General features: G+C 38.3%; 1 protein-coding gene across 1 annotated transcript in view; it reads right to left on the bottom strand.

Moving 5' to 3' along the window:
• myo15b (myosin XVB) overlaps positions 1-22,767 on the bottom strand; it is a 98,529-nt gene that overhangs the window by 58,661 nt on the left and 17,101 nt on the right. The window contains exons 15-25 of the mRNA XM_038303200.1: positions 21,885-22,008; positions 21,663-21,758; positions 20,570-20,701; positions 19,400-19,525; positions 19,242-19,319; positions 17,852-18,000; positions 15,493-15,538; positions 14,973-15,097; positions 12,021-12,135; positions 10,849-11,024; positions 5,779-5,872 (exon numbers count right to left, since the gene is read on the bottom strand). Of these exons, the coding sequence (XP_038159128.1) occupies positions 5,779-5,872; positions 10,849-11,024; positions 12,021-12,135; positions 14,973-15,097; positions 15,493-15,538; positions 17,852-18,000; positions 19,242-19,319; positions 19,400-19,525; positions 20,570-20,701; positions 21,663-21,758; positions 21,885-22,008 (1,261 nt within the window). The remainder of the gene's footprint in view (positions 1-5,778; positions 5,873-10,848; positions 11,025-12,020; positions 12,136-14,972; positions 15,098-15,492; positions 15,539-17,851; positions 18,001-19,241; positions 19,320-19,399; positions 19,526-20,569; positions 20,702-21,662; positions 21,759-21,884; positions 22,009-22,767) is intronic.

Consider the following 22,767-nt stretch of genomic DNA (forward strand, 5'->3'; position numbering starts at 1 on the left):
GTTATTGTTGTCGGTGTGTTCTTAAAGTCTTTTATCTGTTTCATCACTTCTTTATAATTTAAGTAAACTTAGAACAACTTTTCAGTGACATCAGTTTATTTTTAGAGAAGCAAGTATTTACAATAAACTATTAAAAACATTTTTAAGTATTGACATTAGATTTTAAAATTAACTACTACAACTATTTACAGAAGATATACAGTAAATATTACTAGAGAACATATATATATATATATATACACAATTGTGACTGAGCGGTGCTGCTGGACTGGATGCGATGCCACACAGATGACCTTGGAATCTTCTGACTGTGAGTGGGACATCATCTGGGGGGTGGGGGTGCCTCTCTCCACTGTTCACCACATCATCCGTCAGGGTTTGCAGGGCTGACCCAATCGACAGCTGCCCCAATTGACGGCTGCCATGTTACTAAAAAAGTTTAAAATGACGAAGAAAATAATGACTTTACTAAAACTGTTTTCATTACCCTGAAATAACAGCTAAAATGTGACAATCTAAATGTAATGGTGGTCGGGTAGACCCTCCTCCAGGGGCAGACACCTTGGCAGACAGCTGGTCCCTCCATGGAGCACCACTGACTGCCTCCAACACGTTCTCCCCTCCTCATCCTCTGGCATGTCATCCTCTGGGGCCGTGATATCACCAGCTCCCGGGCAGATGTGCAGGACAGCACATGCCGTTTTGACCTGTAGAAAAAAATAGACAAAAATATTTATTTTTATTCAGTCATCTATCTTTATTACATGATTTATTAGAAATTAAATTTTACTTAATCTAGATCCACTATTTAACTTATTTTTTCGTTTTTATATTTTTATTTTTTTCCTGTGTTATATTTTTATATATATATATATATTTATATATATATATAATTGCAAATAAAATCAGGCAGTAAGGGGATAACAATTTAGACAAAAAATGATTTATTTCTCAACAGTTTGGCTTCTCAACAAAACATTAGTAATGGTGAAAGTAGTTATTCAAGTCAGTTATTTACAGGGTTTGTACACATTTAAGTATTCAATTCAAATTACTAAAGTTACAAACAAATAAATTACAAACTTAAAAATAAATATAAAATTTGATATTTAAACATATTCATCAATCTGCTGACAAGCGTTTATTTAATAACTGGTATATTCTGATCATTAGCAGGCCCCTGTGGGTTAGAATAATAGCAGGTAGATCTTACCTCTCCACTGCGCACTGCCAGCCTGAGAAAAATCCGTCGCAGGTTTTGCTGCCGCCGAAGCCGTCAAAGCGACTCTCCTCCTCCAATAACAAGTAAATTAAAAAAATTTCCATATCTATTTTTTTGTTTTTGTTTTTTCTTTCCGTATTTCTCGAGCTGTCGGATTTTGTTTGGCGCTGTTTTTGGGGTAAACGTGATGACGTCGTGTCGTAACCAGGAAGTGCTCCAAAGGCGTCCTCCCAAGTACGCAGCCTGTGAATTGAGACGCAGCCTGTGATTGGTTGGCCTATAGAACCCCCCCCCACATTTGCTCTCACATCTTCAAACACAAGTTCGTTTTGGCACAAATATCTCGCAAGGAATGTGACAAAAGTCAAAATGCGGTGTCAACGTGCTGTGTCTCGCGAGAGCGCGTTTGTGTTCTTGAAGCAGCAGATTCAAGAAGCTGTAATGGCTAAATTGAGGTTGTAATGCAAGATTAACATATGCAAAAAATAATAATTACAAATAAACTATCAATAATCATTTGTCAGCTGTAATTTTATTTGTGTAAAACTATATGAACACACCACTAAATAGTTTTTTTGTGCATTCACATTTAAATCAGATTTGAGTGAAAATCCTCTTCAGGTGAAGATTGGACTGACAAGTGTAATTTTTTTTTACATGTTCTTGCCTGATATGTCTTTTAGTGCAACTTCAAATTCAGTTTGTGTATGTGCGGTTTTTCTTTACAGCAGAACATTTTGGCATACAAGTTCAGATTTTTGTGGTACAAATAGGGGACGGGCACAGCGCGTTGCATTCTGGGTACGCCGCCATATTGACAGCTAGTTGCTACGGTAAACAAAGACCTAAAACAGCACAGAGACGAGTAAACAGCGATGTTAAAAGCGAAGAAAGGATGCGGAATATACCGAGACACACTGCAGAGGGAAGCCAGGGACCGTTATCTGCAAAAGATGGGCTTCATAAACGGACTTGATCCCTACGAAGTAGCAAGCAAGGAGTGGTGCGTTGGGGAAGAATTTCTACCGCCGTTTGCGAGGGAGGACATATTTTCCTATCTAGTGTGTGGCGTCAGTGCCTACACACATGAAGAATTTCGCTGCTACAAGTCGCTAGAGGCTTACAAACAGCTGACAGATGGAAAAGTTCACGACATGGAAGTAATCAAACCGAATGAGAACACAGTCATTAGATCCAAGGGAAGCTACCGTCTCAACATGGTGTGGTGTTTGTTGTGGTGATAAGACTAGGTGCAGGCACTAAGGTAAAACATCAAAAATGTATCTAAACAAATCTTGTGCTTACTGTACGTGTCCTGGGATACTGTAGTTACATTCTGATGATATATGACTGTCCTACCATGGTACTATGTTGTATGTATGTTCTGTAACTTACCAGAATGAAAATGCCGGTGTCGTGCCAAGGTAGTTATCCCTGCCAAAATTTGTATCCCCTCGTCGGGAGCGCGCATGGAGTAGAAAGAACAACCCGTGTTAACTCCGCCTCGATTCCAACGTGCAGAACTTCAAATTTGAAAGGTTTTATGTGCATGAAAGTTGAGCTTCACTGTTTTATTCTTTACTTCACATGCTATAGCAGAATATCGCCAGTGATATTGATTTAAAACTAATAATAAAACACAAACGTTTGCTTGAAAGCTGGTCGCTGACAGCAGTGTCTACTCCTCCCTCTGAAAGCAAACAGATCCCTGTTCTTTTCCTCACGTTCATTAAAAAATATCTCTCATTGTTTCACAGTGTCCAAATGTTCTCATCCCATTGAAAACTGTTGTAAACTATATATTTGTAATAAAAATGAAATAGAAAATGGAGTCAATCAACTCCAAAGTTTCAGGGGTTAGTTGTCATAATAAAAGATGTTTATAAGCCAAAAATGAAAAAGCTGGGACCCTTTTTGCCTGATTTAGACAGGGGGAACAAATTACGGCAGGTAGCCTGCCATAATTTGTTCCCCCCGTGTAATTTTAAGAAATAAAGGTCAATCACCCCCAAAGTTTCAGGGGTTAGTTGTCATCATAAAATATGTTTATAAGCCAAAAATGAAAAAGCTGGGGCCTTTTTTGCCTGATTTAGACAGTGGGAACAAATTACGGCAGGTTTTATTTCATCCCATATTGCTGGTTCTGGCTATATGGGATGAAATAAAACGGTCAATCACCCCCAAAGTTTCAGGGGTTAGTTGTCATCATAAAAGATGCTTATAAGCCAAAAATGAAAAAGCTGGGGCTCTTTTTTGCCTGATTTAGACAGGGGGAACAAATTACGGCAGGTGGCCTGCCGTAATTTGTTCCCCCCTTGTAACTTTAAGAAATAAAGGTCAACAACTCCAAAGTTTCAGGGGTTAGTTGTCATCATAAAAGATGCTTATAAGCCAAAAATGAAAAAGCTGGGACCCTTTTTGCCTGATTTAGACAGGGGGAACAAATTACGGCAGGCTACCTGCCATAATTTGTTCCCCCCTTGTAACTTTGAGAAATAAAGGTCAATCAACTCCAAAGTTTCAGGGATTAGTTGTCATCATAAAAGATGCTTATAAGCCAAAAATGGAAAAACTGGGACCTTTTTTGCCTGATTTAGACAGGGGGAACAGATTACAGCAGGTTTTATTTCATCCCATATTGCTGGTTCTGGCTATATGGGATGAAATAAAACGGGCAATCACCCCCAAAGTTTCAGGGGTTAGTTGTCATCATAAAAGATGCTTATGAGCCAAAAATGAAAAAACTGGGACCTTTTTTGCCTGATTTAGACAGGGGGAACAGATTACAGCAGGTTTTATTTCATCCCATATTGCTGGTTCTGGCAATATGGGATTAAATAAAACGGCTGATGTTAGAAGACAAACTGTTTATTAAGGAACATAGATAAATTGTACGTTACTATAAACACAAATATAGATTTAAGTACTAAATTTCAACCAGGAAAAAATTATTTTCCTTCTGCATAGTCTTTAATGATTACACGTGCACTCCATTTTCTATTTCATTTTTATTACAAATATATAGTTTACAACAGTTTTCAATGGGATGAGAACATTTGGACACTGTGAAACAATGAGAGATATTTTTTAATGAACGTGAGGAAAAGAACAGGGATCTGTTTGCTTTCAGAGGGAGGAGTAGACACTGCTGTCAGTGACCAGCTTTCAAGCAAACGTTTGTGTTTTATTATTAGTTTTAAATCAATATCACTGGCGATATTCTGCTATAGCATGTGAAGTAAAGAATAAAACAGTGAAGCTCAACTTTCATACACATAAAACATTTCAAATTTGAAGTTCTGCACGTTGGAATCGAGGCGGAGTTAACACGGGTTGTTCTTTCTACTCCGTGCGCGCTCCCGACGAGGGGATACAAATTTTGGCAGGGATAACTACCTTGGCACGACACCACACTCTCATGGACACTGGGATTGAGTTGAAAGTTATATTTGGCCGTCTTACAGCAGCGACCCATGCTAGCCGGCGACTCTTTGTTATGGAGGACATTTGTTTTCCATTGAGACGCCTCCAGGTTGGAAAACGGTAAAAAGACAATCCATTTGGGATTTTTTTCCTCGTCCAGTCACAGCTTGCGCTACTACACCCTACGACACAGCAACGGGTGACCATAACGACAGCAGAGGTAAAATGAAACGGCAAAAAACTAAGCAAACTACTAGCAGAAGAAAGCAAGTCCTTACAGGCGCGAAGTCGAAGTGTAAACAATGGGCTGACCAGCTTTCAATATGGCTGCCGCGCAACGTGTGACGTCATGTGCCCGTTCCTTATTCTCACATTGCATTCTCAAGTTTTCACATTAAATTCACAAGTTCGTTCATTTTGGCACATATTTACCTTCATACTCTAGGGGCCCCTCTGGTGATCTATCATAAATGTCACACCATTAAATGTCATGTTTTTGTCAGGAACAAGGAAGCTACATTTTGAAGAGACTTTTCCAAACTGGTAAAAAAAAATAGGCCTTTTTTTATTATTACAACTTTTCATATTCTTTATTAAAGGACTTTTTTTTTCCTTCTTAAGAATCTATGTGTAGAAATGTTCGGCTTGGATATTTTTTGTTATTCGGGTGGAAGCATAACCCAAGCTGGACTTTTTACCTAGAACTGCTGCCAATGATTCATATTAAGCCTTTTGGATAATATTTGAGTTCTAATAGTTTTTAGGATCAGGCCGTCTTTTGGTAGTAAATTTAAAAAAAACTTCAAATAGATGTAGGCAGAAATATGTTTTGTATTCCTATCAAATATACTTATTTGATTATATGATTCAATGGGAAAAAGATAAAAGACGCTTAAAGGGAAAGCTATGGTTTAAACTGTGAAAACAGTTTAAGAGAATGAGTTAAATGGAAACGAATTAAAACAGAGAGAAGAACTTTGCTCTCAGAGAGAGAGTGTGCTTATCTCTGAGTGGCTCTGCTGTGGCTTTGAGAGCAATAAACTGGAGTGGAAAGATAATTTATGGTGAAATAAAACCAGAAAAGCTTCCAGGAAGGCTAAAGATAGGATTAAATATGTCTTCATCACACTGACCTTCCTCCAATGGCGTCTTTTGATTGTGTTCCTTGTTATCAGCATCACAGCCCAAAACTGGGTAAATGACTGCCTCAGACGCTTGTAGTACTTTCTAAAGGAGGAAAAAACACAGAAATCTGATATTGATGAAGTTAAATACATTAAAACTTAATGAGTTCATAGAGTGCTGGTGAAGATTCTCAGTCATCCAGGTCATAGTCATTCCAAAAAGTTAAAAAACAATCCACTGGACTTTGTTTCCAAGTTTGAAGATGTTTCTCTTCCCATCCAGGAAGATTTTTCAATTCAAAATGTCAGAAATAGGGTTGAGTTCCAGGTTTTATACAGTAGCCCAACAAAGCCTTGTTTCAGTTTAGAAAACATGCAAATAGAAATGGATGAACGGGTCCACCGCTTTGGTATGGGTGTTGTTTGGCTTCTTTGTTAGCCTGCAATGCCCCATACCTGTCTATGTCTCTGAAAGGGGGGTCGTTAAAGGGAATAGTTGGCCTGGCTGAATAGGTGAGGTCTTCTGTTTCCCTATAAAGAGGTTGGGGCTGAGATGATAGCAGGAAAGAATCAACCCTCTATTTAAGGTTGGGTTTTCTCTCTTAACATAGATGGCTTACTTCATGACCCTCTCAAACCACCTGTCTTCTTTATCCAAAATGTGAACATTCTGGTCCTCAAAAGAATGTCCTTTGTCCATAAGTTGTAGATATACTGCAGAGTATTGTCCAGAAGAGGGTACTCTTCTGTGTTGGGCCATGCGTCTGTGGAGAGGTTGTTTGGTTTCTCAAAATATAAAGATCAGAGCTTTCCTCACTGCATTGAACTGTGGACACCACTCCGCTCAGATTAGGTCTGGTTTGTCTTCAGGATGCACTAGTCTCTGTTTAAGGGTGTTGTTTGGTTTGAAATGAGTGGGATTTTGTATTTGGAAAAAATGCTCTTGAGTTTATTTCTTGTCTCTAAAAGGGAGGGTATTTTGTTGGCCTGGCTGAAAAGGCCAGGCCAACAAAACGACCCCCCTTTCTGAGATATAGACAGGTATGGGGCATTGCATGCTAACAAAGAAGCCAAACGACCCCCATTCCAAAGGGATGGACCCGTTCATCCATTTCAATTTGCATGTTTTCTAAACAAAAACAAAGCTTTGTTGGGCTGCTGTATAAAACCTGGAACTCAACGCTATTTCTGCCATTTTGAATTGAAAAAGCTTCCTGGATGGAAGAGAAACGTCTTCAAACTTGGAAACAAAGTCCAGTGGATTGTTTTTTAAGTTTTCCAGTTTACATTCTTTCAGCAGAGGAGAAAAGACTGTAATAGGATTTGGTAACTTGGATATAGAAAAAAGACTTGGTAGGCGCTGCCAAGTCCTTGGTCCTGGGATTATTGGATGTGAGTGTTATGTGCAAATGTTTGTACGGCATGTTTTTTTTTTTTGTTTTTTTTTTTAAAGAGTTTTTGTGTTGCTAGTGGGAGCACTAGGGTGGGAAGGCGTGATTGAGACTGTGTAATTTTGTATTTTTTTCCTTTTCTTGTCAGGTTCAGGTCTGAACTACTCTCTCTCCCAAGAACATCTCAAGTCTCGGCGCTTAGCCTATTCACCCCCCCCCCCACTGCTGGCTGGCGCCTTGGCCCGCCGGTGCACTGGTGGTGCTCAGTGTTTGGGGGGGGGGGGCCTGGGCGGGTGCTGGCTTATTCCTGGCTGCTTCAAGGGGTCGGGTCTCCCCCCGGGGGTGTGGGGTGCACCTGGGGCCTTGTGTCTCTGGGGCCCATGGCCAGTTCCACTTTGGGGTGGCTGGCTGCCGGAGGAGCCCGCAGGCTCATCCCCGTGGCTCCCCGGGGCTCTGGCATTGTGGCGGCTGGGGAATTTCCACGGGTCTCTCCTCCTCGGTCGGATTTCCTGGGTTGGTCCCTCCTGGACGCCTTTGCTCTGGAGATCCCTTTGGGCATCTGGAGTTTTGGGTTGCCCGGCACTCGCCTAGGTGCTCTGGAGGGATGCCTCTTCGGCTCTTCACAACCACTATTAAGCATTTTTCCTTTGGATAAACTTTATATGCACAAGGGCACTCTCACAAAATACTTCAGGTGCTTGGCTCCAGGTACTTAGAGATTCACTTCCATGCAGAAAGCCCATATTCTGATCTTCAGCTACCACAGTATACATGTCAGATTAAATAATACTACTTATACTTCAGCGATAGTATCTAGGTTTTACTTTAGCAATTTATATGCATAAATCAAGCGGAACACTATGACTATAGCCGTACTGCTCCACTTGTGAAAGTAAAATCTGTTGGTCTCTCTTTAGCATCAAGACAATTATTCTTATTTCCACATTACCAGAAACTGTTAAAACACTGTTTTAAAAAAAAGAAATAAATGTGACGCAATATTAGCTAGCGCTTTTGTGTTGTTAGCATTTGTGTCGGTTTCTTTGCTAACTCTAACTGGAGTCTGAGTTGTTTGGTCCACTCTGTTGTTCTTTTTCTGGTTTAGGAGAAATTTGTTCACTGCTGAGGTAATAAAATCACTTTAGCTCTGTTTTCAACAAAGTTTGAATGGCTATGAGGTCAAAAATTTTATGTTTAACAATTTCAGCAGGAGTGTGGAAGACACGTCTACTCACTACTCATGCAGACAAGAGACTAACTTTTCTGTTTTCCTAGATTTGTTTTTCATTTATTTGTCATTGTTAGGTTTCTGTTTCTGTTATGTTTTTCTTTTGATGTTCAGTTTTGCTTTGCTCTTTGTTCTATAGTTTTTTTATGGTTTAATTCTTAGTTTACTGCGTTCTTTGGGATTTTCTCAGTTACTGTCTCAATCTTGGTTCTGTTATATTTTCTTTTTAGTGTTCAGTTTTGCTTTACTCCTTGTTTTCTAGTGTTAGTGGTTTTATTTTTGCTGTGTTCTCTGGTTTATTCTTAGTTACTGTCTCAGTCTTGGTTCTGTTATGTTTTCTTTTGAGTGTTTAGTTTTATTTTGCTCCATGTTTTATAGTCTTAGTGGTTTAATTTTTATTTTGTTGTGTTTTCTAGTTATTTCCAGTCTTCCAGTTTTTTTATTTGTTGCCCTCTGCTGCCCTCTTGTGTTCTCCTTTTTCCCTTGCTCCTATTTTGTTTCTGCTCTGTGCTCACCTGTTTCCAATCTGCTCATTGTCTCAGTCTCCTTTAAAAGCCCTCTCTCTTCGGTTCCTCTTTGCTGGGTCCTCTTCTTACTTCATCAATCTTCCTCCAACTCGTCTCTCTTAGTTTTCCTCCTGGTTACCGTGATTCCCCTGATGACTCCATGGTTTCTGGTTTGTTTTTACTTATTTTTCATGCTTTGAATTTTGGACTCCTGGTTGCCTATTTGTCTGGACTTTGTTTTTTCAGTAACTCTTCATTAAAGCTGAAGTCTGTAAGTTTTTAAAATCACTTTTTTGTCATATTGGCTAAAACTGTCCCTATGCCCAGACAGCAGTACATGTGATATGTAACCTGTGAAAAAAACTGCTTCAATTGGTCTCGCCTACTGCCTGTATTTCAATCTGGAAAGAATAATTCGGGACGAGTCAAAACAACCAATCACAGCCAGAGGAGCGTCTGCTGGAGTGTCAATCACAGCTCCCCCCCCCTCACCGCTTAACCTGCCGCTGCCGCCCGGCTGCCGCAGTCAGGAGGACGCGCGTGGAAGTCATGGCGGAGCGACAGCCACCAGCTAAAGAGAAACTGCCCTTACTGCCCCTGCCGACAACTGCTTACACGGCAAACTTCGGTATAACCAGCATCTTATATCTAGCTGCTTGGAAGTGAGTGTTATCGCTCTTACCGGTTCACACTCCATGCCGCGTACGCTGCTTGGACGCTCTGGTCGCATGCGGTAGCCGCGCAGGTGCTGTGAGAGGGGTGGAGCTTGGAGGTGGGGCATGAGTGAAGCAGAGAGGGTGCGGGAGTGGCGTGAAACCTGTTTTTCTTCAAATTTTCAGTCGAAGTCTGCTCTCTTCTCAATGTTACAGACTGCTGCTTTAAATCAACTGTAAATTCACCTCTGCCTGCCTGCCACTGCTTTTGGGTCCTCACGCCTAGTCCTATTTCATATATATTTTTAGGATTTTCTAGTTTTCAAATTGAGCTTTACGAATTGCAACCTTTTCAAATTGTGTTTTACAAATCACATTCTCTTTGCTTCAAGCCAAATACAAACCTTTGGTCTTGAACTGTACATTGACCAATAACAATGTTGTTACTAACATCAAAGAAGACCAATAAAAACACGTCAGTCCAGAGGAAACTCGCCCCCGGAAGGGAAGACGATGTGGTTTGTAAGAATTTGAATAGAATGCAATCAGTGTGTAGAATCAGCAATTAGCAAAAGACATAACTTAAAAAGCCACTCATTGACACATGTGAGTGTTTTGTTAGGTTTTTTGAGATGTTGATGTCAGACTTACAGTTTATAAAAACTACAGAATCATCTGCACATACCATGATGTCAAGGTCTTTGCAAATATTTGATAAATCAATAATAAATAATGAATAGGTTTGAGTATGAAGCCGTGGGGTACTCCAACTTGACAATCAAGAAATGGGGATTCAATACTGCTAACAGACACACAATGGATTCCATTTGGAGATCTGACTTTATCCGAAGGATTGCTTGCTTGGAGAATTAAATTTTTTTTAATCTAGAGAATATTTTGCGATTAATCAAGAAAAACAGCAACAAGAGGACAAGCTTCAAAAGAACCTTTGAGTTTTTTAAGAAAAACAGGTGCTGCTGTTTCAGCTGAATAATGTGAATGGAAACAGGCATGCTGTGGATTGTAACCCTGAATCAGATGATTTATCAGTTGTTTACTGACCCATTTTTTGATTATCTATAAACCCAATTAAACTATAAAACTTAGAAATGTTCAATCCTCCTAAATCTTGTTGAAGGATAATGCAGGTGAATATTGATTACATTCTAATAATTTCTTTATGATGTTTATTTCTATTTTTCACAAAATAACAGTCTTCAAATCCAGGAAACAATAATTTAATAACGATAAGCAGGTTTGCTTTGATTGAGATGTTTTACTTATTGAAGCCGTTTTCATACCTGGCCTGATGTCCACGGATGTGACTCTGAAGAACTATCGCTTTTTGTTTGAAAAACTTGAAATTCCTTCTGCAGAGGAAGCCCCTGATGTTCCTCTGGATGGTGACGGCTGCCCATGTCTGGGTGCTGCTCCATTTCTCCTCCAACTTCTGGTACAGACACTCCTTTAGGAACACCTAGAAACCCATTCAATACTTTAGAAAATTATTGACACATGAATATATTTTAGTAACACAAATTACTGAAATTAATCACTTTGTGATTTAAGTTAATAACTTAGCATTTAGTGATAAACTATATTTAGATTAATGGTTTTGCACCTTTCAGTTCCAGCTAAAGAAAACATCCCATTTAAGATGAGAATATGACATCAGACACTTTAAAAACAGTGTAAAGTAAACCTGAGGGCTTAATGACAGCATGTTTCATACCTGCTTAAAGGTTGTTTTGCTTTAAAAAATCCTATTAATCTGACAAAAATCAGAACTAGAATGGATCCTAATTGTAATTAGTTAGTGAGTAAGTAAGTAAGTAATGTTTATTTATATAGCACCTTTCACAGACATGGAGGTCACAAAGTGCTTCACAAAATTAAAATACAAATAAACTACATTTACAGTCATAAAAGACATGGTCAACAATCCTTAATCTACTGGAATTAAAATGCTTTCTTAAACAAATAGGTTCTCATTTCACTCTTAAAAACATAAACAGAATCAAGTAAGCGCAAAGAAAGCGGGAGATCGTTCCAGAGCGCTGGAGGGTCCACCTTAAAGGAGCGATCTCCATGAGCGGGTTCAGGTCCTGAGACCTCAGCCTCCCAGAGGGGGTATAATGACACAACAAGTCTGTAACAAGTCCTTTTTGTTTAGACACGAGAGTAGACTGTCTCAGTAGTCTAAACAGGAAGAACCAAAGGCATAGATAATCATTTCAAGATCATCTCTGGACACAGTTGTCCTAAGTTTAGAGATTTTCCTCAGTTGGTAAAAATGGTTCCTTGTCAGCAGCTTTAAGTGGCGCTCTAAGGAAAATGTCAATTGTGAAAAATAAGGCCTAAGTTTCTAGGGCTTGGTTTAGCAGACAAACTCAAGTTGCCTAGATACTGGTGGTAATTCTGACTAATTTGGACAAACGTAAGGGAAGAGTGGAAAGGATGAGCTTTTAATGACCTTGGTGCGTCCCAGCTGGTACTGTCCCTCCTCAGCTTCCACCATGTTCAGCAGAGTCGCCGTCAGCTCAATCTCTGCCAGGTGGCTGTACTGCTGGTTCAGTAGAAACCCATATCTATCGCAGAACAGCATGGAAAGTGTACTTAGCTCATAGAAGTAGCTGAAATGTCTGCTTGGTATCTAAGAATTCAGGGATACCAAAGTTGTTCCACGAAAGCTTCAAAGAGACGATCAAAAAAATGAAAACAGACAATAAAATATCAGTTTGAGGAAACTTGATCTTGACCTACTGCACCTACTGCACAAGTACAACTGTGTCAACGAGCAAACATTTGTGTGTGCCCTAGGGCAGAAATACATCACCAAACCGATGAAAAAACTAAACAGCTTTACTCGTCATTCAGGATAAAATATTTATCTTGCACATCTAAAAAATATATATCAATACATTTCAAAATATTTTTATTTTATAATTTGATTTTAATTTGTTTTTTTAAATGTCTTAATCAAGGTTATTAGGTAGGTGGGGCGCCCTCTATTGGCCAGCCGCCACTGGTATGAACCCATAATGGTTAGGTGAATAACAATCTCTCGATTACTCTTCCCACCCAGTCAAATGCCTAAGCCAAAGCCAATGCACGGGCCAACACGCGGTCATGGAGTGGAATTTACCTTTACACTAAAATTAAAAAGGTGTTTGGAAAGCAGATAACTGCTTTGTATACTAGGTTCTGTTTAACCAAAGGCTTCAATTGTAAGATAAGCTCCTAGATTGGATTGATTTATCTTTGTGGGACATATTAAGACTAATAGCTTAGATTTAAGGCTTTGATATTTGTCAAAAAATATGAGAATAATGTTAGGGTAAAGCAAAAGGTTTACAAATATTAGTATTAGGAGAAAACTATCATAGTGATGGGATTTGGCAAGAAGTTCGCTGCTCTTTGGTTTAGGAATAGAAAATTATGGCAAGTAATATAATAGAAAATTATGTTTGGGGTTGCCGCATGTGACTCTTTAATACCCCCATTTTGGCTCACTGGGGCTTTTTCAAAAATTTATGACAATGTTTATTTTAATAAGGTGTGTAGGAGGTCAAACAAACATAATGAGAAGTTGTCAAATAATCAAATGCATAATTAGGAAAGGCATTTCCAGGGAAGGCTAAGTCTGCAGCCCACCACCAAGCTTGGAGGGAGAGAAAAAGTGTGAATGCAGAACTTCTGAATAAATTAGAGGAGAGCAAAGATAGATTTAAGAAGTAGATTGCATCTCCAAACTCCACTACTGCTGCTGGTTTGGCTGCAAACATAGAAAACTGTTCATAGATCCAACAGGTAGCGCTCTGATGCAGGGAACTGTCTTCCATTTTTGCCCCTAATCCTCAAAATAAAAATAACAGCAAAAAACTGATTTCCTTATTGCATTTCTATAATTTCATCAATGCAACAAAACATTAAAGATTAATATTGTAATGGAATTTAAACTTAAAGCACCAAATATGGTCCAGCAGAGTCACAGTATGTGACATTGTCTCCAGGATAAACATTTAATCATGAATGCTTATTATATATTTAAGCCCCTGTAGTCTTTTTTTATAGTGGGCTAATACATTTACAGCCCATGTAATCTTATTTTAGTTTCCATAGCCCAATACTTAGCGTATCAAAAGGGTGCTGTTGCAGGCAGCATTTTATTGCACTTTTACCCCGATAAGGAAGGATTGTATTTTTACTGTGGTTTGAAGAGGACTGCAGTTTATTTCCACAATGAGGTTTGAAATCACCGGAGTCCTCAAAAAAATTTTTTTTTTTCAAATCTTCAAAGGAAAAATAACACCAAAAATTTGGTTTCGATATTGTATTTCTATATTTCCATTGATGAAAGAAATCATAATACATTAACACTATAAATTAAGTTAAACTTAAATTAGCTAATATCGTGCAGAAGGTTAGTCACATGGTTTCATTTGCATTGCAGGGAAAATAAACATTTAATTATGAATGACTATGATGTATTTAAGCCTAATTAGTTGTTTTGATAGAGGGCTATTATACAACTTTTTGTTTTTTTAGTCCAATGAACATTTTTAGGTGGCCGACTCATGGTCTATAAAAAGCAGCAGGGCCGGATTTAGGAAATTTTGGGCCCTAGACAAAGACAGGCAGGGGGTCCTCTGAATTGAGAAGACAAACATAAAACAGACCCATTCTACAGATAGATAAATGTTAATAGAATAGACATCCATTATCTGTTCTAGGTTGTGTCCCTCTCTTCTTGTCCCTTTTCTTCTTGTTTTCCTCTTTATGTTTTGTACTCAGCTGACTTTTCATGCTGTCTCTAAAGGAGTGAAATATTTTTTCCAAGCACTAAGCTCACTTAGCTGATTGCTCCTTCCTGTGTTTCCAAAAAGGCCAAAGTAAATAACCCAGTCCTTCTTTTCACTGTAGACAAGCCATGATCTGCTTCTCTGTTCTCCATTTTTCATTTGGATGAAATAATAGCTGCATGAATCATGACAGCAGACAAGATAGAGGAGAGCAGGAGGCGGGGTTACCAATCTACTTGCTCTGGAGAGCAGAGTTCGCTGCTTTTAGATGTTGTCTCTAAAGTCTCCAGTAGTAGAAAAAAGTCGCTAGATTTGGCGCTAGGAGCTTTTTAGAAATCAAAGTGCTAGAGAGGTGTGAAAAGTGGCTAAATATAGCGACTAAAGCGCTAAGTTGGCAACACTGCTCTTCGCATGGTTTGCTGCTGTCTGTTTGGACCTTTCTGAACATGTGCAGCAAATGGACTGATCCAATATGGTGGACACTGAAGGGGGGGGCTGAGACACACTTAATATTTTAAGCGTTCTGATGGCATTTTAGCCAAAGGATTTTCAGCAAAAACATAATTAATGTGCAGAAATAAGGAATAGTTGTATTAACCAAATGTGCTAGTGTGTGTGAGCACCTCTCAACGAAGCATGAGTACTGAATCCTGATCGGAAAACCTTCTTTCCGTATTTGGATTGTTTCCAGTACGCCTGAGTACTTCAGCTGAACAGACACATAATCAACATCAAAGATCCCAGGAAGCTGTAAAAAATAAAAGTTAGATGCAATAAAAAGCAAAGTTTTCATTTATTTAGTTATTAAATCAGATGGATTCTATATCTCTGCTCTGCATGCATGGACTTTCTGTAGACTAATATGTGACGATTATAAATTAGATATAATAAACATGTATATTTAAGCAACAGATGTTTCTAGCACATTCTATCATCTGTAAGAAACAGAGCTAAATCAACATCGCTTTGATGTCTGTTTCCCAAGACAGTTACACGATTGTAAAATCAAGTCAAGCCAGGAAGTTCCTCAGTTATTTACAAAATAAGGCACTACACATCCAGATCTGGTAACAGTATGTTATCCTGCACATATTGACCCTAGAAGTAAAAAAAGGTTGTTTTTTTTTATAGTATTTTTTTTACCTTGACATAATTTGGCTTCAGGCAGCGGATGATGGTTGTTTTACACCTAAGAAGGTTAAGAGGAAAACTTTGATTAGTCAGTCTGTCCAATAATTCCAGGATAAAATCTGTTTAATCAGAAAAACACAGAATTATCTGATAGATCTGCAAGATTTATTAAATGAAATGTAAATATTATCTGCATCCATTTAGAATTTGCTCACATATAAAACAAAATACTTATAAGCACAAATCTGTCATTTTCTACATCCATCTATCTATCTATCTATCTATCTATCTATCTATCTATCTATCTATCTATCTATCTATCTATCTATCTATCTATCTATCTATCTATCTATCTATCTATCTATCTATCTACCTATCTATCTATCTATCTATCTATCTATCTATCTATCTATCTATCTATCTATCTATCTATCTATCTATCTATGTACACTGCAAAAACGATCTAGAAATAAGTAAAAATGTCTTAGATTAAATGTATGTATCCTTAATTTGAGCAGGTAAAAAAGATTATTTGTCAATGGAATGAATATTTTCACTCTTAAAATAGATAATTAGTTACTAAGCACTTGAAGTAAGACAAAGCAATTATTTGTTTCTTTATTTTAAATGTAAATTGTCTTGTTCCGTTGGCAAAAATATCTCATTTACCTTCTGAATTCAAGAAAAAATTACTTATTAGAATTTACACTTTTTTGTACTGTATGTGTGTCTGTCACTCGTTGGTGTTTTAACGGCGATCAGCACCGATGCTATAGAGTTTCACAGAGGAAAGTTGAATATTAAAGAAATAAGGCAGATTGATAATTCTTCTTCTGTGTCATGATCTGGCCTGTTTGCTTCTGCTTAATTAGCAATTCCTTTCACCTGCCATTTTTTCTCCCTGCCTCAATTATAATTTATTCCTCTCACCTGTTTCCTCTGGTTTATATTCAGTTCAGCCTGAGCATTCAGTGATGATCATTTCTTGTCTTTCTGTTAGCCTGTCTGTTCAGTTTTAGTTCATGGTTAATGTCCTGGATCCTAGCTGCCAGTGGAAAGAGGGTTTTTGTGTTTGTCTCGTCTCCTGATCGTCCACTGTTCCTCCCCTGCGGAATCCTCTGGGTTTTTGGCTCTATATGTGGGGAGGTTCAGTTTTTATCTCAGTAAGCCTGGCTCCAGGGAGGAGACCAGTTTAAAGTCCTGCATCAAGTTCTGGTTCCACGTCCTGTCTTGGCTACCCTCTTCCACTGAGCCTGCTCAGCTGCACCTGATCCTGTCTGCTCCTGTGTGTGAACACCTGGTCATGCTTCTGGTCCCAGTCAGACTCTGAACCCTCCTGGAAGCCTGTGGATGCCTGGAAGTCTGGATCCTGCCACCTGTTCTGTTCCTGCCTGATCTGGATCCCTGACTAGGATCGGCTTCCAGCATGTCCTCTGAGACTGCAGCACTTGGGGACATTCTTGGTCTAGACTGTTAAACCAGGTAAGTGACCAACGCAGATAATCTTCTGTCAGATGATCGTGGTCACTTACCTGTTTTTCTCCCACTACAGAGTGTCTGAGATTGGGCGGTGCCCCGCCCCCCCGCCTGCAGTGTCCGCGAGCCACAGCTCCGCTTTAGTTTAGTTTGTTTATCTAATAAACGTTTTGAACTTTCCTACTGACTGTCTCTCCTTGAATACTGGGTCCATCTGTCCTTGGTTCATGACATTCTGTGGTGGCTGGTAGTGGCAGGAAGAGTCTTCATGGAAACAACACAAGCTGGATGGATGGAATAATATTCCATTGCTTGAAAAGCACTATTTTTCATTGTTGTACCTCTTTTATATCATGTATAAAGCTGTTAATATTCATGAATATGTTTTAAAACCTGTAATTAACTTTATTTTTATTTTATTATATTTTATGATATTTATTAAACCAAATGAAACCAGTTTCCAATATAATATAACTAATGGCATCTTCAGTCAATAGTCACAGTCTACAATGTTTTCACATTTTTTTGTCCATTTCTTCAGTTATTTCATATAAAAAATCTTTTATTTGATAACTGAAGTCAGATTAAAGTCAATTTAAAGTTAGAATAAAAGGAAAATCTTCTGAAATCATCAGTATTTCAGATCATAGAAAGTAAGTTCATGGTTAAGTCGCCTTGACTGTTTGCGTTTAAATGAACGTTCCAACACTCATCATAGCAGGTTTGGAACCAGCTGAGTTGGTTTTCATGGGTCTCCATCTGAATCCGGCTCCCAAATGAAACTCAATAAATTGCTATTCTTTCTCCTTTCTTTCTCTGTATTTTACCCTGAGATTATTATCATTTTATGTTTGATTAAGAGAACATAAACTAAGGGACTCTAAGTGAAATGAACCTTTCCATGCAGGTGGTGAGTTCGCTCAGGGACTGGAGGAAGTGTGAAGCTGTGGTCGGGGGCAGCTGACGAAGACGTTTCCTTTTCAAACCCAGTTCCCTCTGTTGGACGTAGCTGTCCTGAAGCTTCTGGAACAGCCCAGAAATCATCTGCATGAACACAGAAAAAATAACTCACACCACTGTTTGAAATGCAGTGGGAATCTGAAACATCATCTATAACTAACATCATAGCCGTTTTTATACTGCTAATGGAATTAGATAATGGAACTTATTGTTCTGGCTCTGGAAGAAGGCGGTCGCATTTTCCTGCTGCTCCTGCACCTCCCTGCCTGTCCCTGCTTTGCTGTGTCTTTTATTTTCCGAGCTCTCACTTCATATCACCCGAACTCAAACAATGGATCTGGTCAGCTGGTCTCTCAATGCATTTGATCAAATTTATTCAACTGCAAAACAGGAAAAAGGGGAACCATCCTGTCCTTTGTGGGACACACCATGGACTCCTGGAAGGCTTGGAGGATGGTGTTTTACAATGTTGTCAGTGGAGGATATCGAAGGTGTATGGATTTTCTGATTTATGATACTCGGATTTCTCATGTTTGGATGCAGGATACCTGATGTATGAGGATGTCGGCAGTAATTTGGACACAGATCAGGCTGCTGTTAGCAGTTGATGCACTCACAAAGGCTGTGAATGAGCAGGATCGTGAGCTGAGCCGCATGCTGGGTGCGACTGAATGCAAGCTAGCTGCCTTTTTTTTTTACTTAAAGGTGAGCTGGGATACCTTGGATGTGCACGCTTGCTTCAAGGCGGAAAAGCCCAACAAATTTGGAATATTGGATTCGCTACAGTATGTAGAGCCAGCAAGAAAAAGACTCAAGACTGACGGAAACTTCCTGTGCAGCCTGCTCTCAAAATATAAGTGTTGTTTTAGAATCAGCTTCCCCCTTTTTAAACCTCTTCTGGATGTTATGACGGAAGGGCCAAGAATTGCTCCCCACATTTGTGGATGCGTTTAGAACTGTAGTGCCGGTTGATAAACTTCCATCTTATCAATGATGATGGCCTCTGGGCAGCGTTCATGGACAAATTGAACGCACTCATCATACAAGCACACAACAAATGCTCAAATGACATATATACTTTCATGTGGCTCCAGCCTCTGATGTGACCCTCCACTGAAATGTTTGTCTCGTGTTTATATATGCTTTTTTGTGCAGAGGTTTTTTGATATCTTAAACTGTAGGTGCTTGTTGGTCTTATATGTCTCTGTCATTCCATCATCCCAGTAAAGCCTGGATGATATTATGTCTTTTTTTTCATTGTTTAAGGCTTTATACAGTTAAAACCAGAATTGCTTTATGCAGAGTTGAATGCGTCAGTCGTTCACCTTTGTCCTGCTTCTAGCAAAAAGTTCCACGATTTCTGTCCTGAACTGGTCTTGATTCTTATTGAGGAAATTATGAACCTGAAAAAAAGAAGATGGCAGCAGTTTTTTTTTTATTTCTAGACTTAGTAGCTTCAAATCAGGCGTAGAGGAATCAGTACCTCATATGTGACAGCCCCAGCGTAGTGATAAATCGTGAAGACGGGCATCGGGCTCTTGGGCTTGGAGTAGAAGGGGTTGCTGGCATGGTGGTAGTGGCATTTCTGAAGGAAGGTGTGGTCAGTCGCCTGGTAAACCCAAACAATTCATCAGCTTTTATTGAAGTTGAAACCATATATTTATATGTACACACATACGTTTTTTTTTCTTTGGTGCTTTGGGGGTTTTAGGTCACATATGATCTTCCTTCTGGCAGGAGGCTGCGGTCCATCAGGACCAAAATCTCAGGCTACAAGAACAGTTTTTCCCATCCGCTACCAGCCTGATCAACAAGGCCCAGAAGACCCCAATAACACTGACACCGCCTTTTTCCCTCCTCCGTTCAGAACCTAAAAGCTACACCAACGTAGCATCTCCAGACCTTTCTGCATTACATTAACGCACAGCGAACTGTGTATGAATTCCAAAAAATGTAAAAAAACAATCCACTGGACTTTGTTTCTAACTTTGAAGATGTTTCTCTTTCCATCCAGGAAGCTTTTTCAATTCAAAATGTCAGAAATAGCGTAGAGTTCCAGGCTTTATAGAATGCTCCAACAAAGCCTTGTTTTTGTTTAGAAAACATGCAAATTGAAATGGAGGAACGTGTCCATCCCTTTGGAATGGGGGTCGTTTGGTTTCTTTGTTAGTCTTTACAAAACTTTACTGGATGAGAAGCGAAATGTCTTCAAACTTGGAAACAAAGTCCACTGGATTGAACTTTTTTGGAATGACTATGACCTGGATGAATCTGAGAATCTTCACCAGCTTACTTTCTATGTAGTATATGGCTATTTACTATATATTGTATAAGTATATGTCATATGTGACATTGCATATAACTAAATATCCTGTATTCTGTGTATATATAATTTGTCTGCATCCTTGTAAGTGCAAGCCTACTTGGCAAAAAACTTGATTCTGATTCTGATTCATCCCCCCCACCACGTTAATAGACTATATTAACTAGATTATGTATGCTTAAAAAAATATTTAAAAAAATTCCACGACCCCCCTTCTTTTCTTACAACTGGACTACAGCCTGCTACTCTACCAATAGGAAAGATTGGCGGACAGCTTCTGTTCCTGAAGGCTCATTCTGGATGAATAAATCGGTCTGTGGATGTGTTCACCTGTGGGAGGCATGTCTGATCGTCTAAAATGCGGAGGATGCCGTTTGGTCTGGAGGAGATCAGATCCAGACAGGAGTGAAAGTTCTTTAGCTGCACTGGATGCCAAAGGATCTGCTCGGCGTCGTACTCCTCCTGCAAGACACATCCGAATATTTAAAAGTTGTTCAAAAAGGCTGAAAACCAGCAGGATAAACACATGGCCTTCTCCTTACGGCATGAGGCTCTGTGAACCAATCACTGGACTCAGTGATCAGTCAGTTGACGCCTTGTTACTCGAAATTCAAATAAGATCATGTCTGTTTGTGCTTCTGAACATAAATATGTGCTGTATTTTTATGCTTTATTGTTTGTTTGCTCATTGTGTGATAAACATTTGCAGGTTAATACGGTATTATTGATCGATAGAAGCCAGTTTGACCATTTTAATCAATATCTGGACTTATTCCATTAATAAAGCAAACATCAGGTTATATAAGGAATATTCAAAAAAGATTTTTGGAAAATAAATATTTAAAAAAAGCAAACTACTTTAGGTAATGGACAAAAACATTTTATAAATGGAAATAAAAACAAACTTGATTGTGTTAATGGAAATTTGAAAAAAAGACTAAATGAATATATTTTGTACTTTGTAAAGCAACAGCTTTTATAGATGTTAATTTAAAAACAACTTGGTGTTGCAAATGGAAATAAAAAAAAAAGGTTATCAAGACATGGATGTAATATTTTAAGAGTGCGGCGCCTTTTATATATATATATATATATATATATATATATATATATATATATATATATATATATATATATATATATATATATATATATATATATATATATATATGTATGTATATGTATATATGTATAGATAGATAGATAGATAGATAGATAGATAGATAGATAGATAGATAGATAGATAGATAGATAGATAGATAGATAGATAGATAGATAGATAGATAGATAGATAGATAGATAGATAGATAGATAGATAGATAGATAGATAGATAGATAGATAGATAGATAGATCGATCAGTTCTGGTGTGTTTTGGCCTTAACTTGTTCATATTTAGATCTCTTGGTTTTAAACTTCACCTACCTGCTCCTGGGAAATCAGTGTTTTGTTGAGAAAATGCTGCAGCTGCTCGTTGGCAAAGTTAATACACAGCTGCTCGAAGCTGTTCACTTCCAGGTCCTTCAAAAAGAAACAAAACCTTGAAAGTCAACTTCCATTTCCAGATTAATTATGGTATTAATGTTCCATTTTCAGATTAATACATAATGCTGCAAATATTTCCAAAGTTAGAAGATGAATATGAACCTCGAAGCCGTAAATATCCAGGACACCAACAGTGCTGTCCATCTCTGCCGGACTCAGCCAGTCATTAATTTGCTCCAACAACCAGTCGAACAGCACTGTGTACAAAGCTTTGGCAATCGCATTTCTATAGAGGAACAGAAAACATGCAGGTATACGGAGGGAAATTTGTTCCATTACTGTTCCAAACAAAGAACACTGTATGTAAATGGGAATTTCAGGAAAAAATGCAATTTAGATATAAAAATTTTTAAAAACTTCTTTAAAAAAGGCTTTGAAAGTAATTTAACTTTTTTCTCAAATTACATTTTTTCAAACAATATTTTTTCACATTTTGTTTTTTTCTATCATAGTTATTTAAATTTAGTGTTGTTCAAATTTCTATTTTTTCTTTGGAAATAAGTTTTACAAATTTCATTCTTTTAAATTCTCTTTTCCTGATCATATTCTCTTTCCTTATTTTTTTATTTATGTGGGTTTTAGACTGTGGCGGCTGGCCAGTAGAGGGCACTAGGGTGTTGCCCCACTAGCCCAATGACCTTAATTAAGAGATAAAAGATAATAATAAAAATTAAATTATTAAATTCATACTTTATCATTTTTAAATTGATATTTATAATGATATTTATATTGATATACACTACTAAAAAAAAATGAAAGGAACACTTTGTAATCAGAGTATAGCATCAAGTTAATTAAACTTCTGGGATATTGATTTGGTCAGGTAAGTAGCAGAGGGGGTTGTTAATCAGTTTCAGCTGTTTTGGTGTTAATGAAATTAACAACAGGTGCACTAGAGGGGCAACAACGAGACGACCATCAAAACAGGAATGATTTTACAGGTGGAGGCCACTGACATTTTTTCCCCTCCTCATCTTTTCTGACT

The sequence above is a fragment of the Cyprinodon tularosa genome, unplaced genomic scaffold (genome assembly GCF_016077235.1).
Source record: "Cyprinodon tularosa strain WSP-4 unplaced genomic scaffold, ASM1607723v1 ctg508, whole genome shotgun sequence".
In the NCBI taxonomy this organism is placed as follows: Eukaryota; Metazoa; Chordata; class Actinopteri; order Cyprinodontiformes; family Cyprinodontidae; genus Cyprinodon; species Cyprinodon tularosa.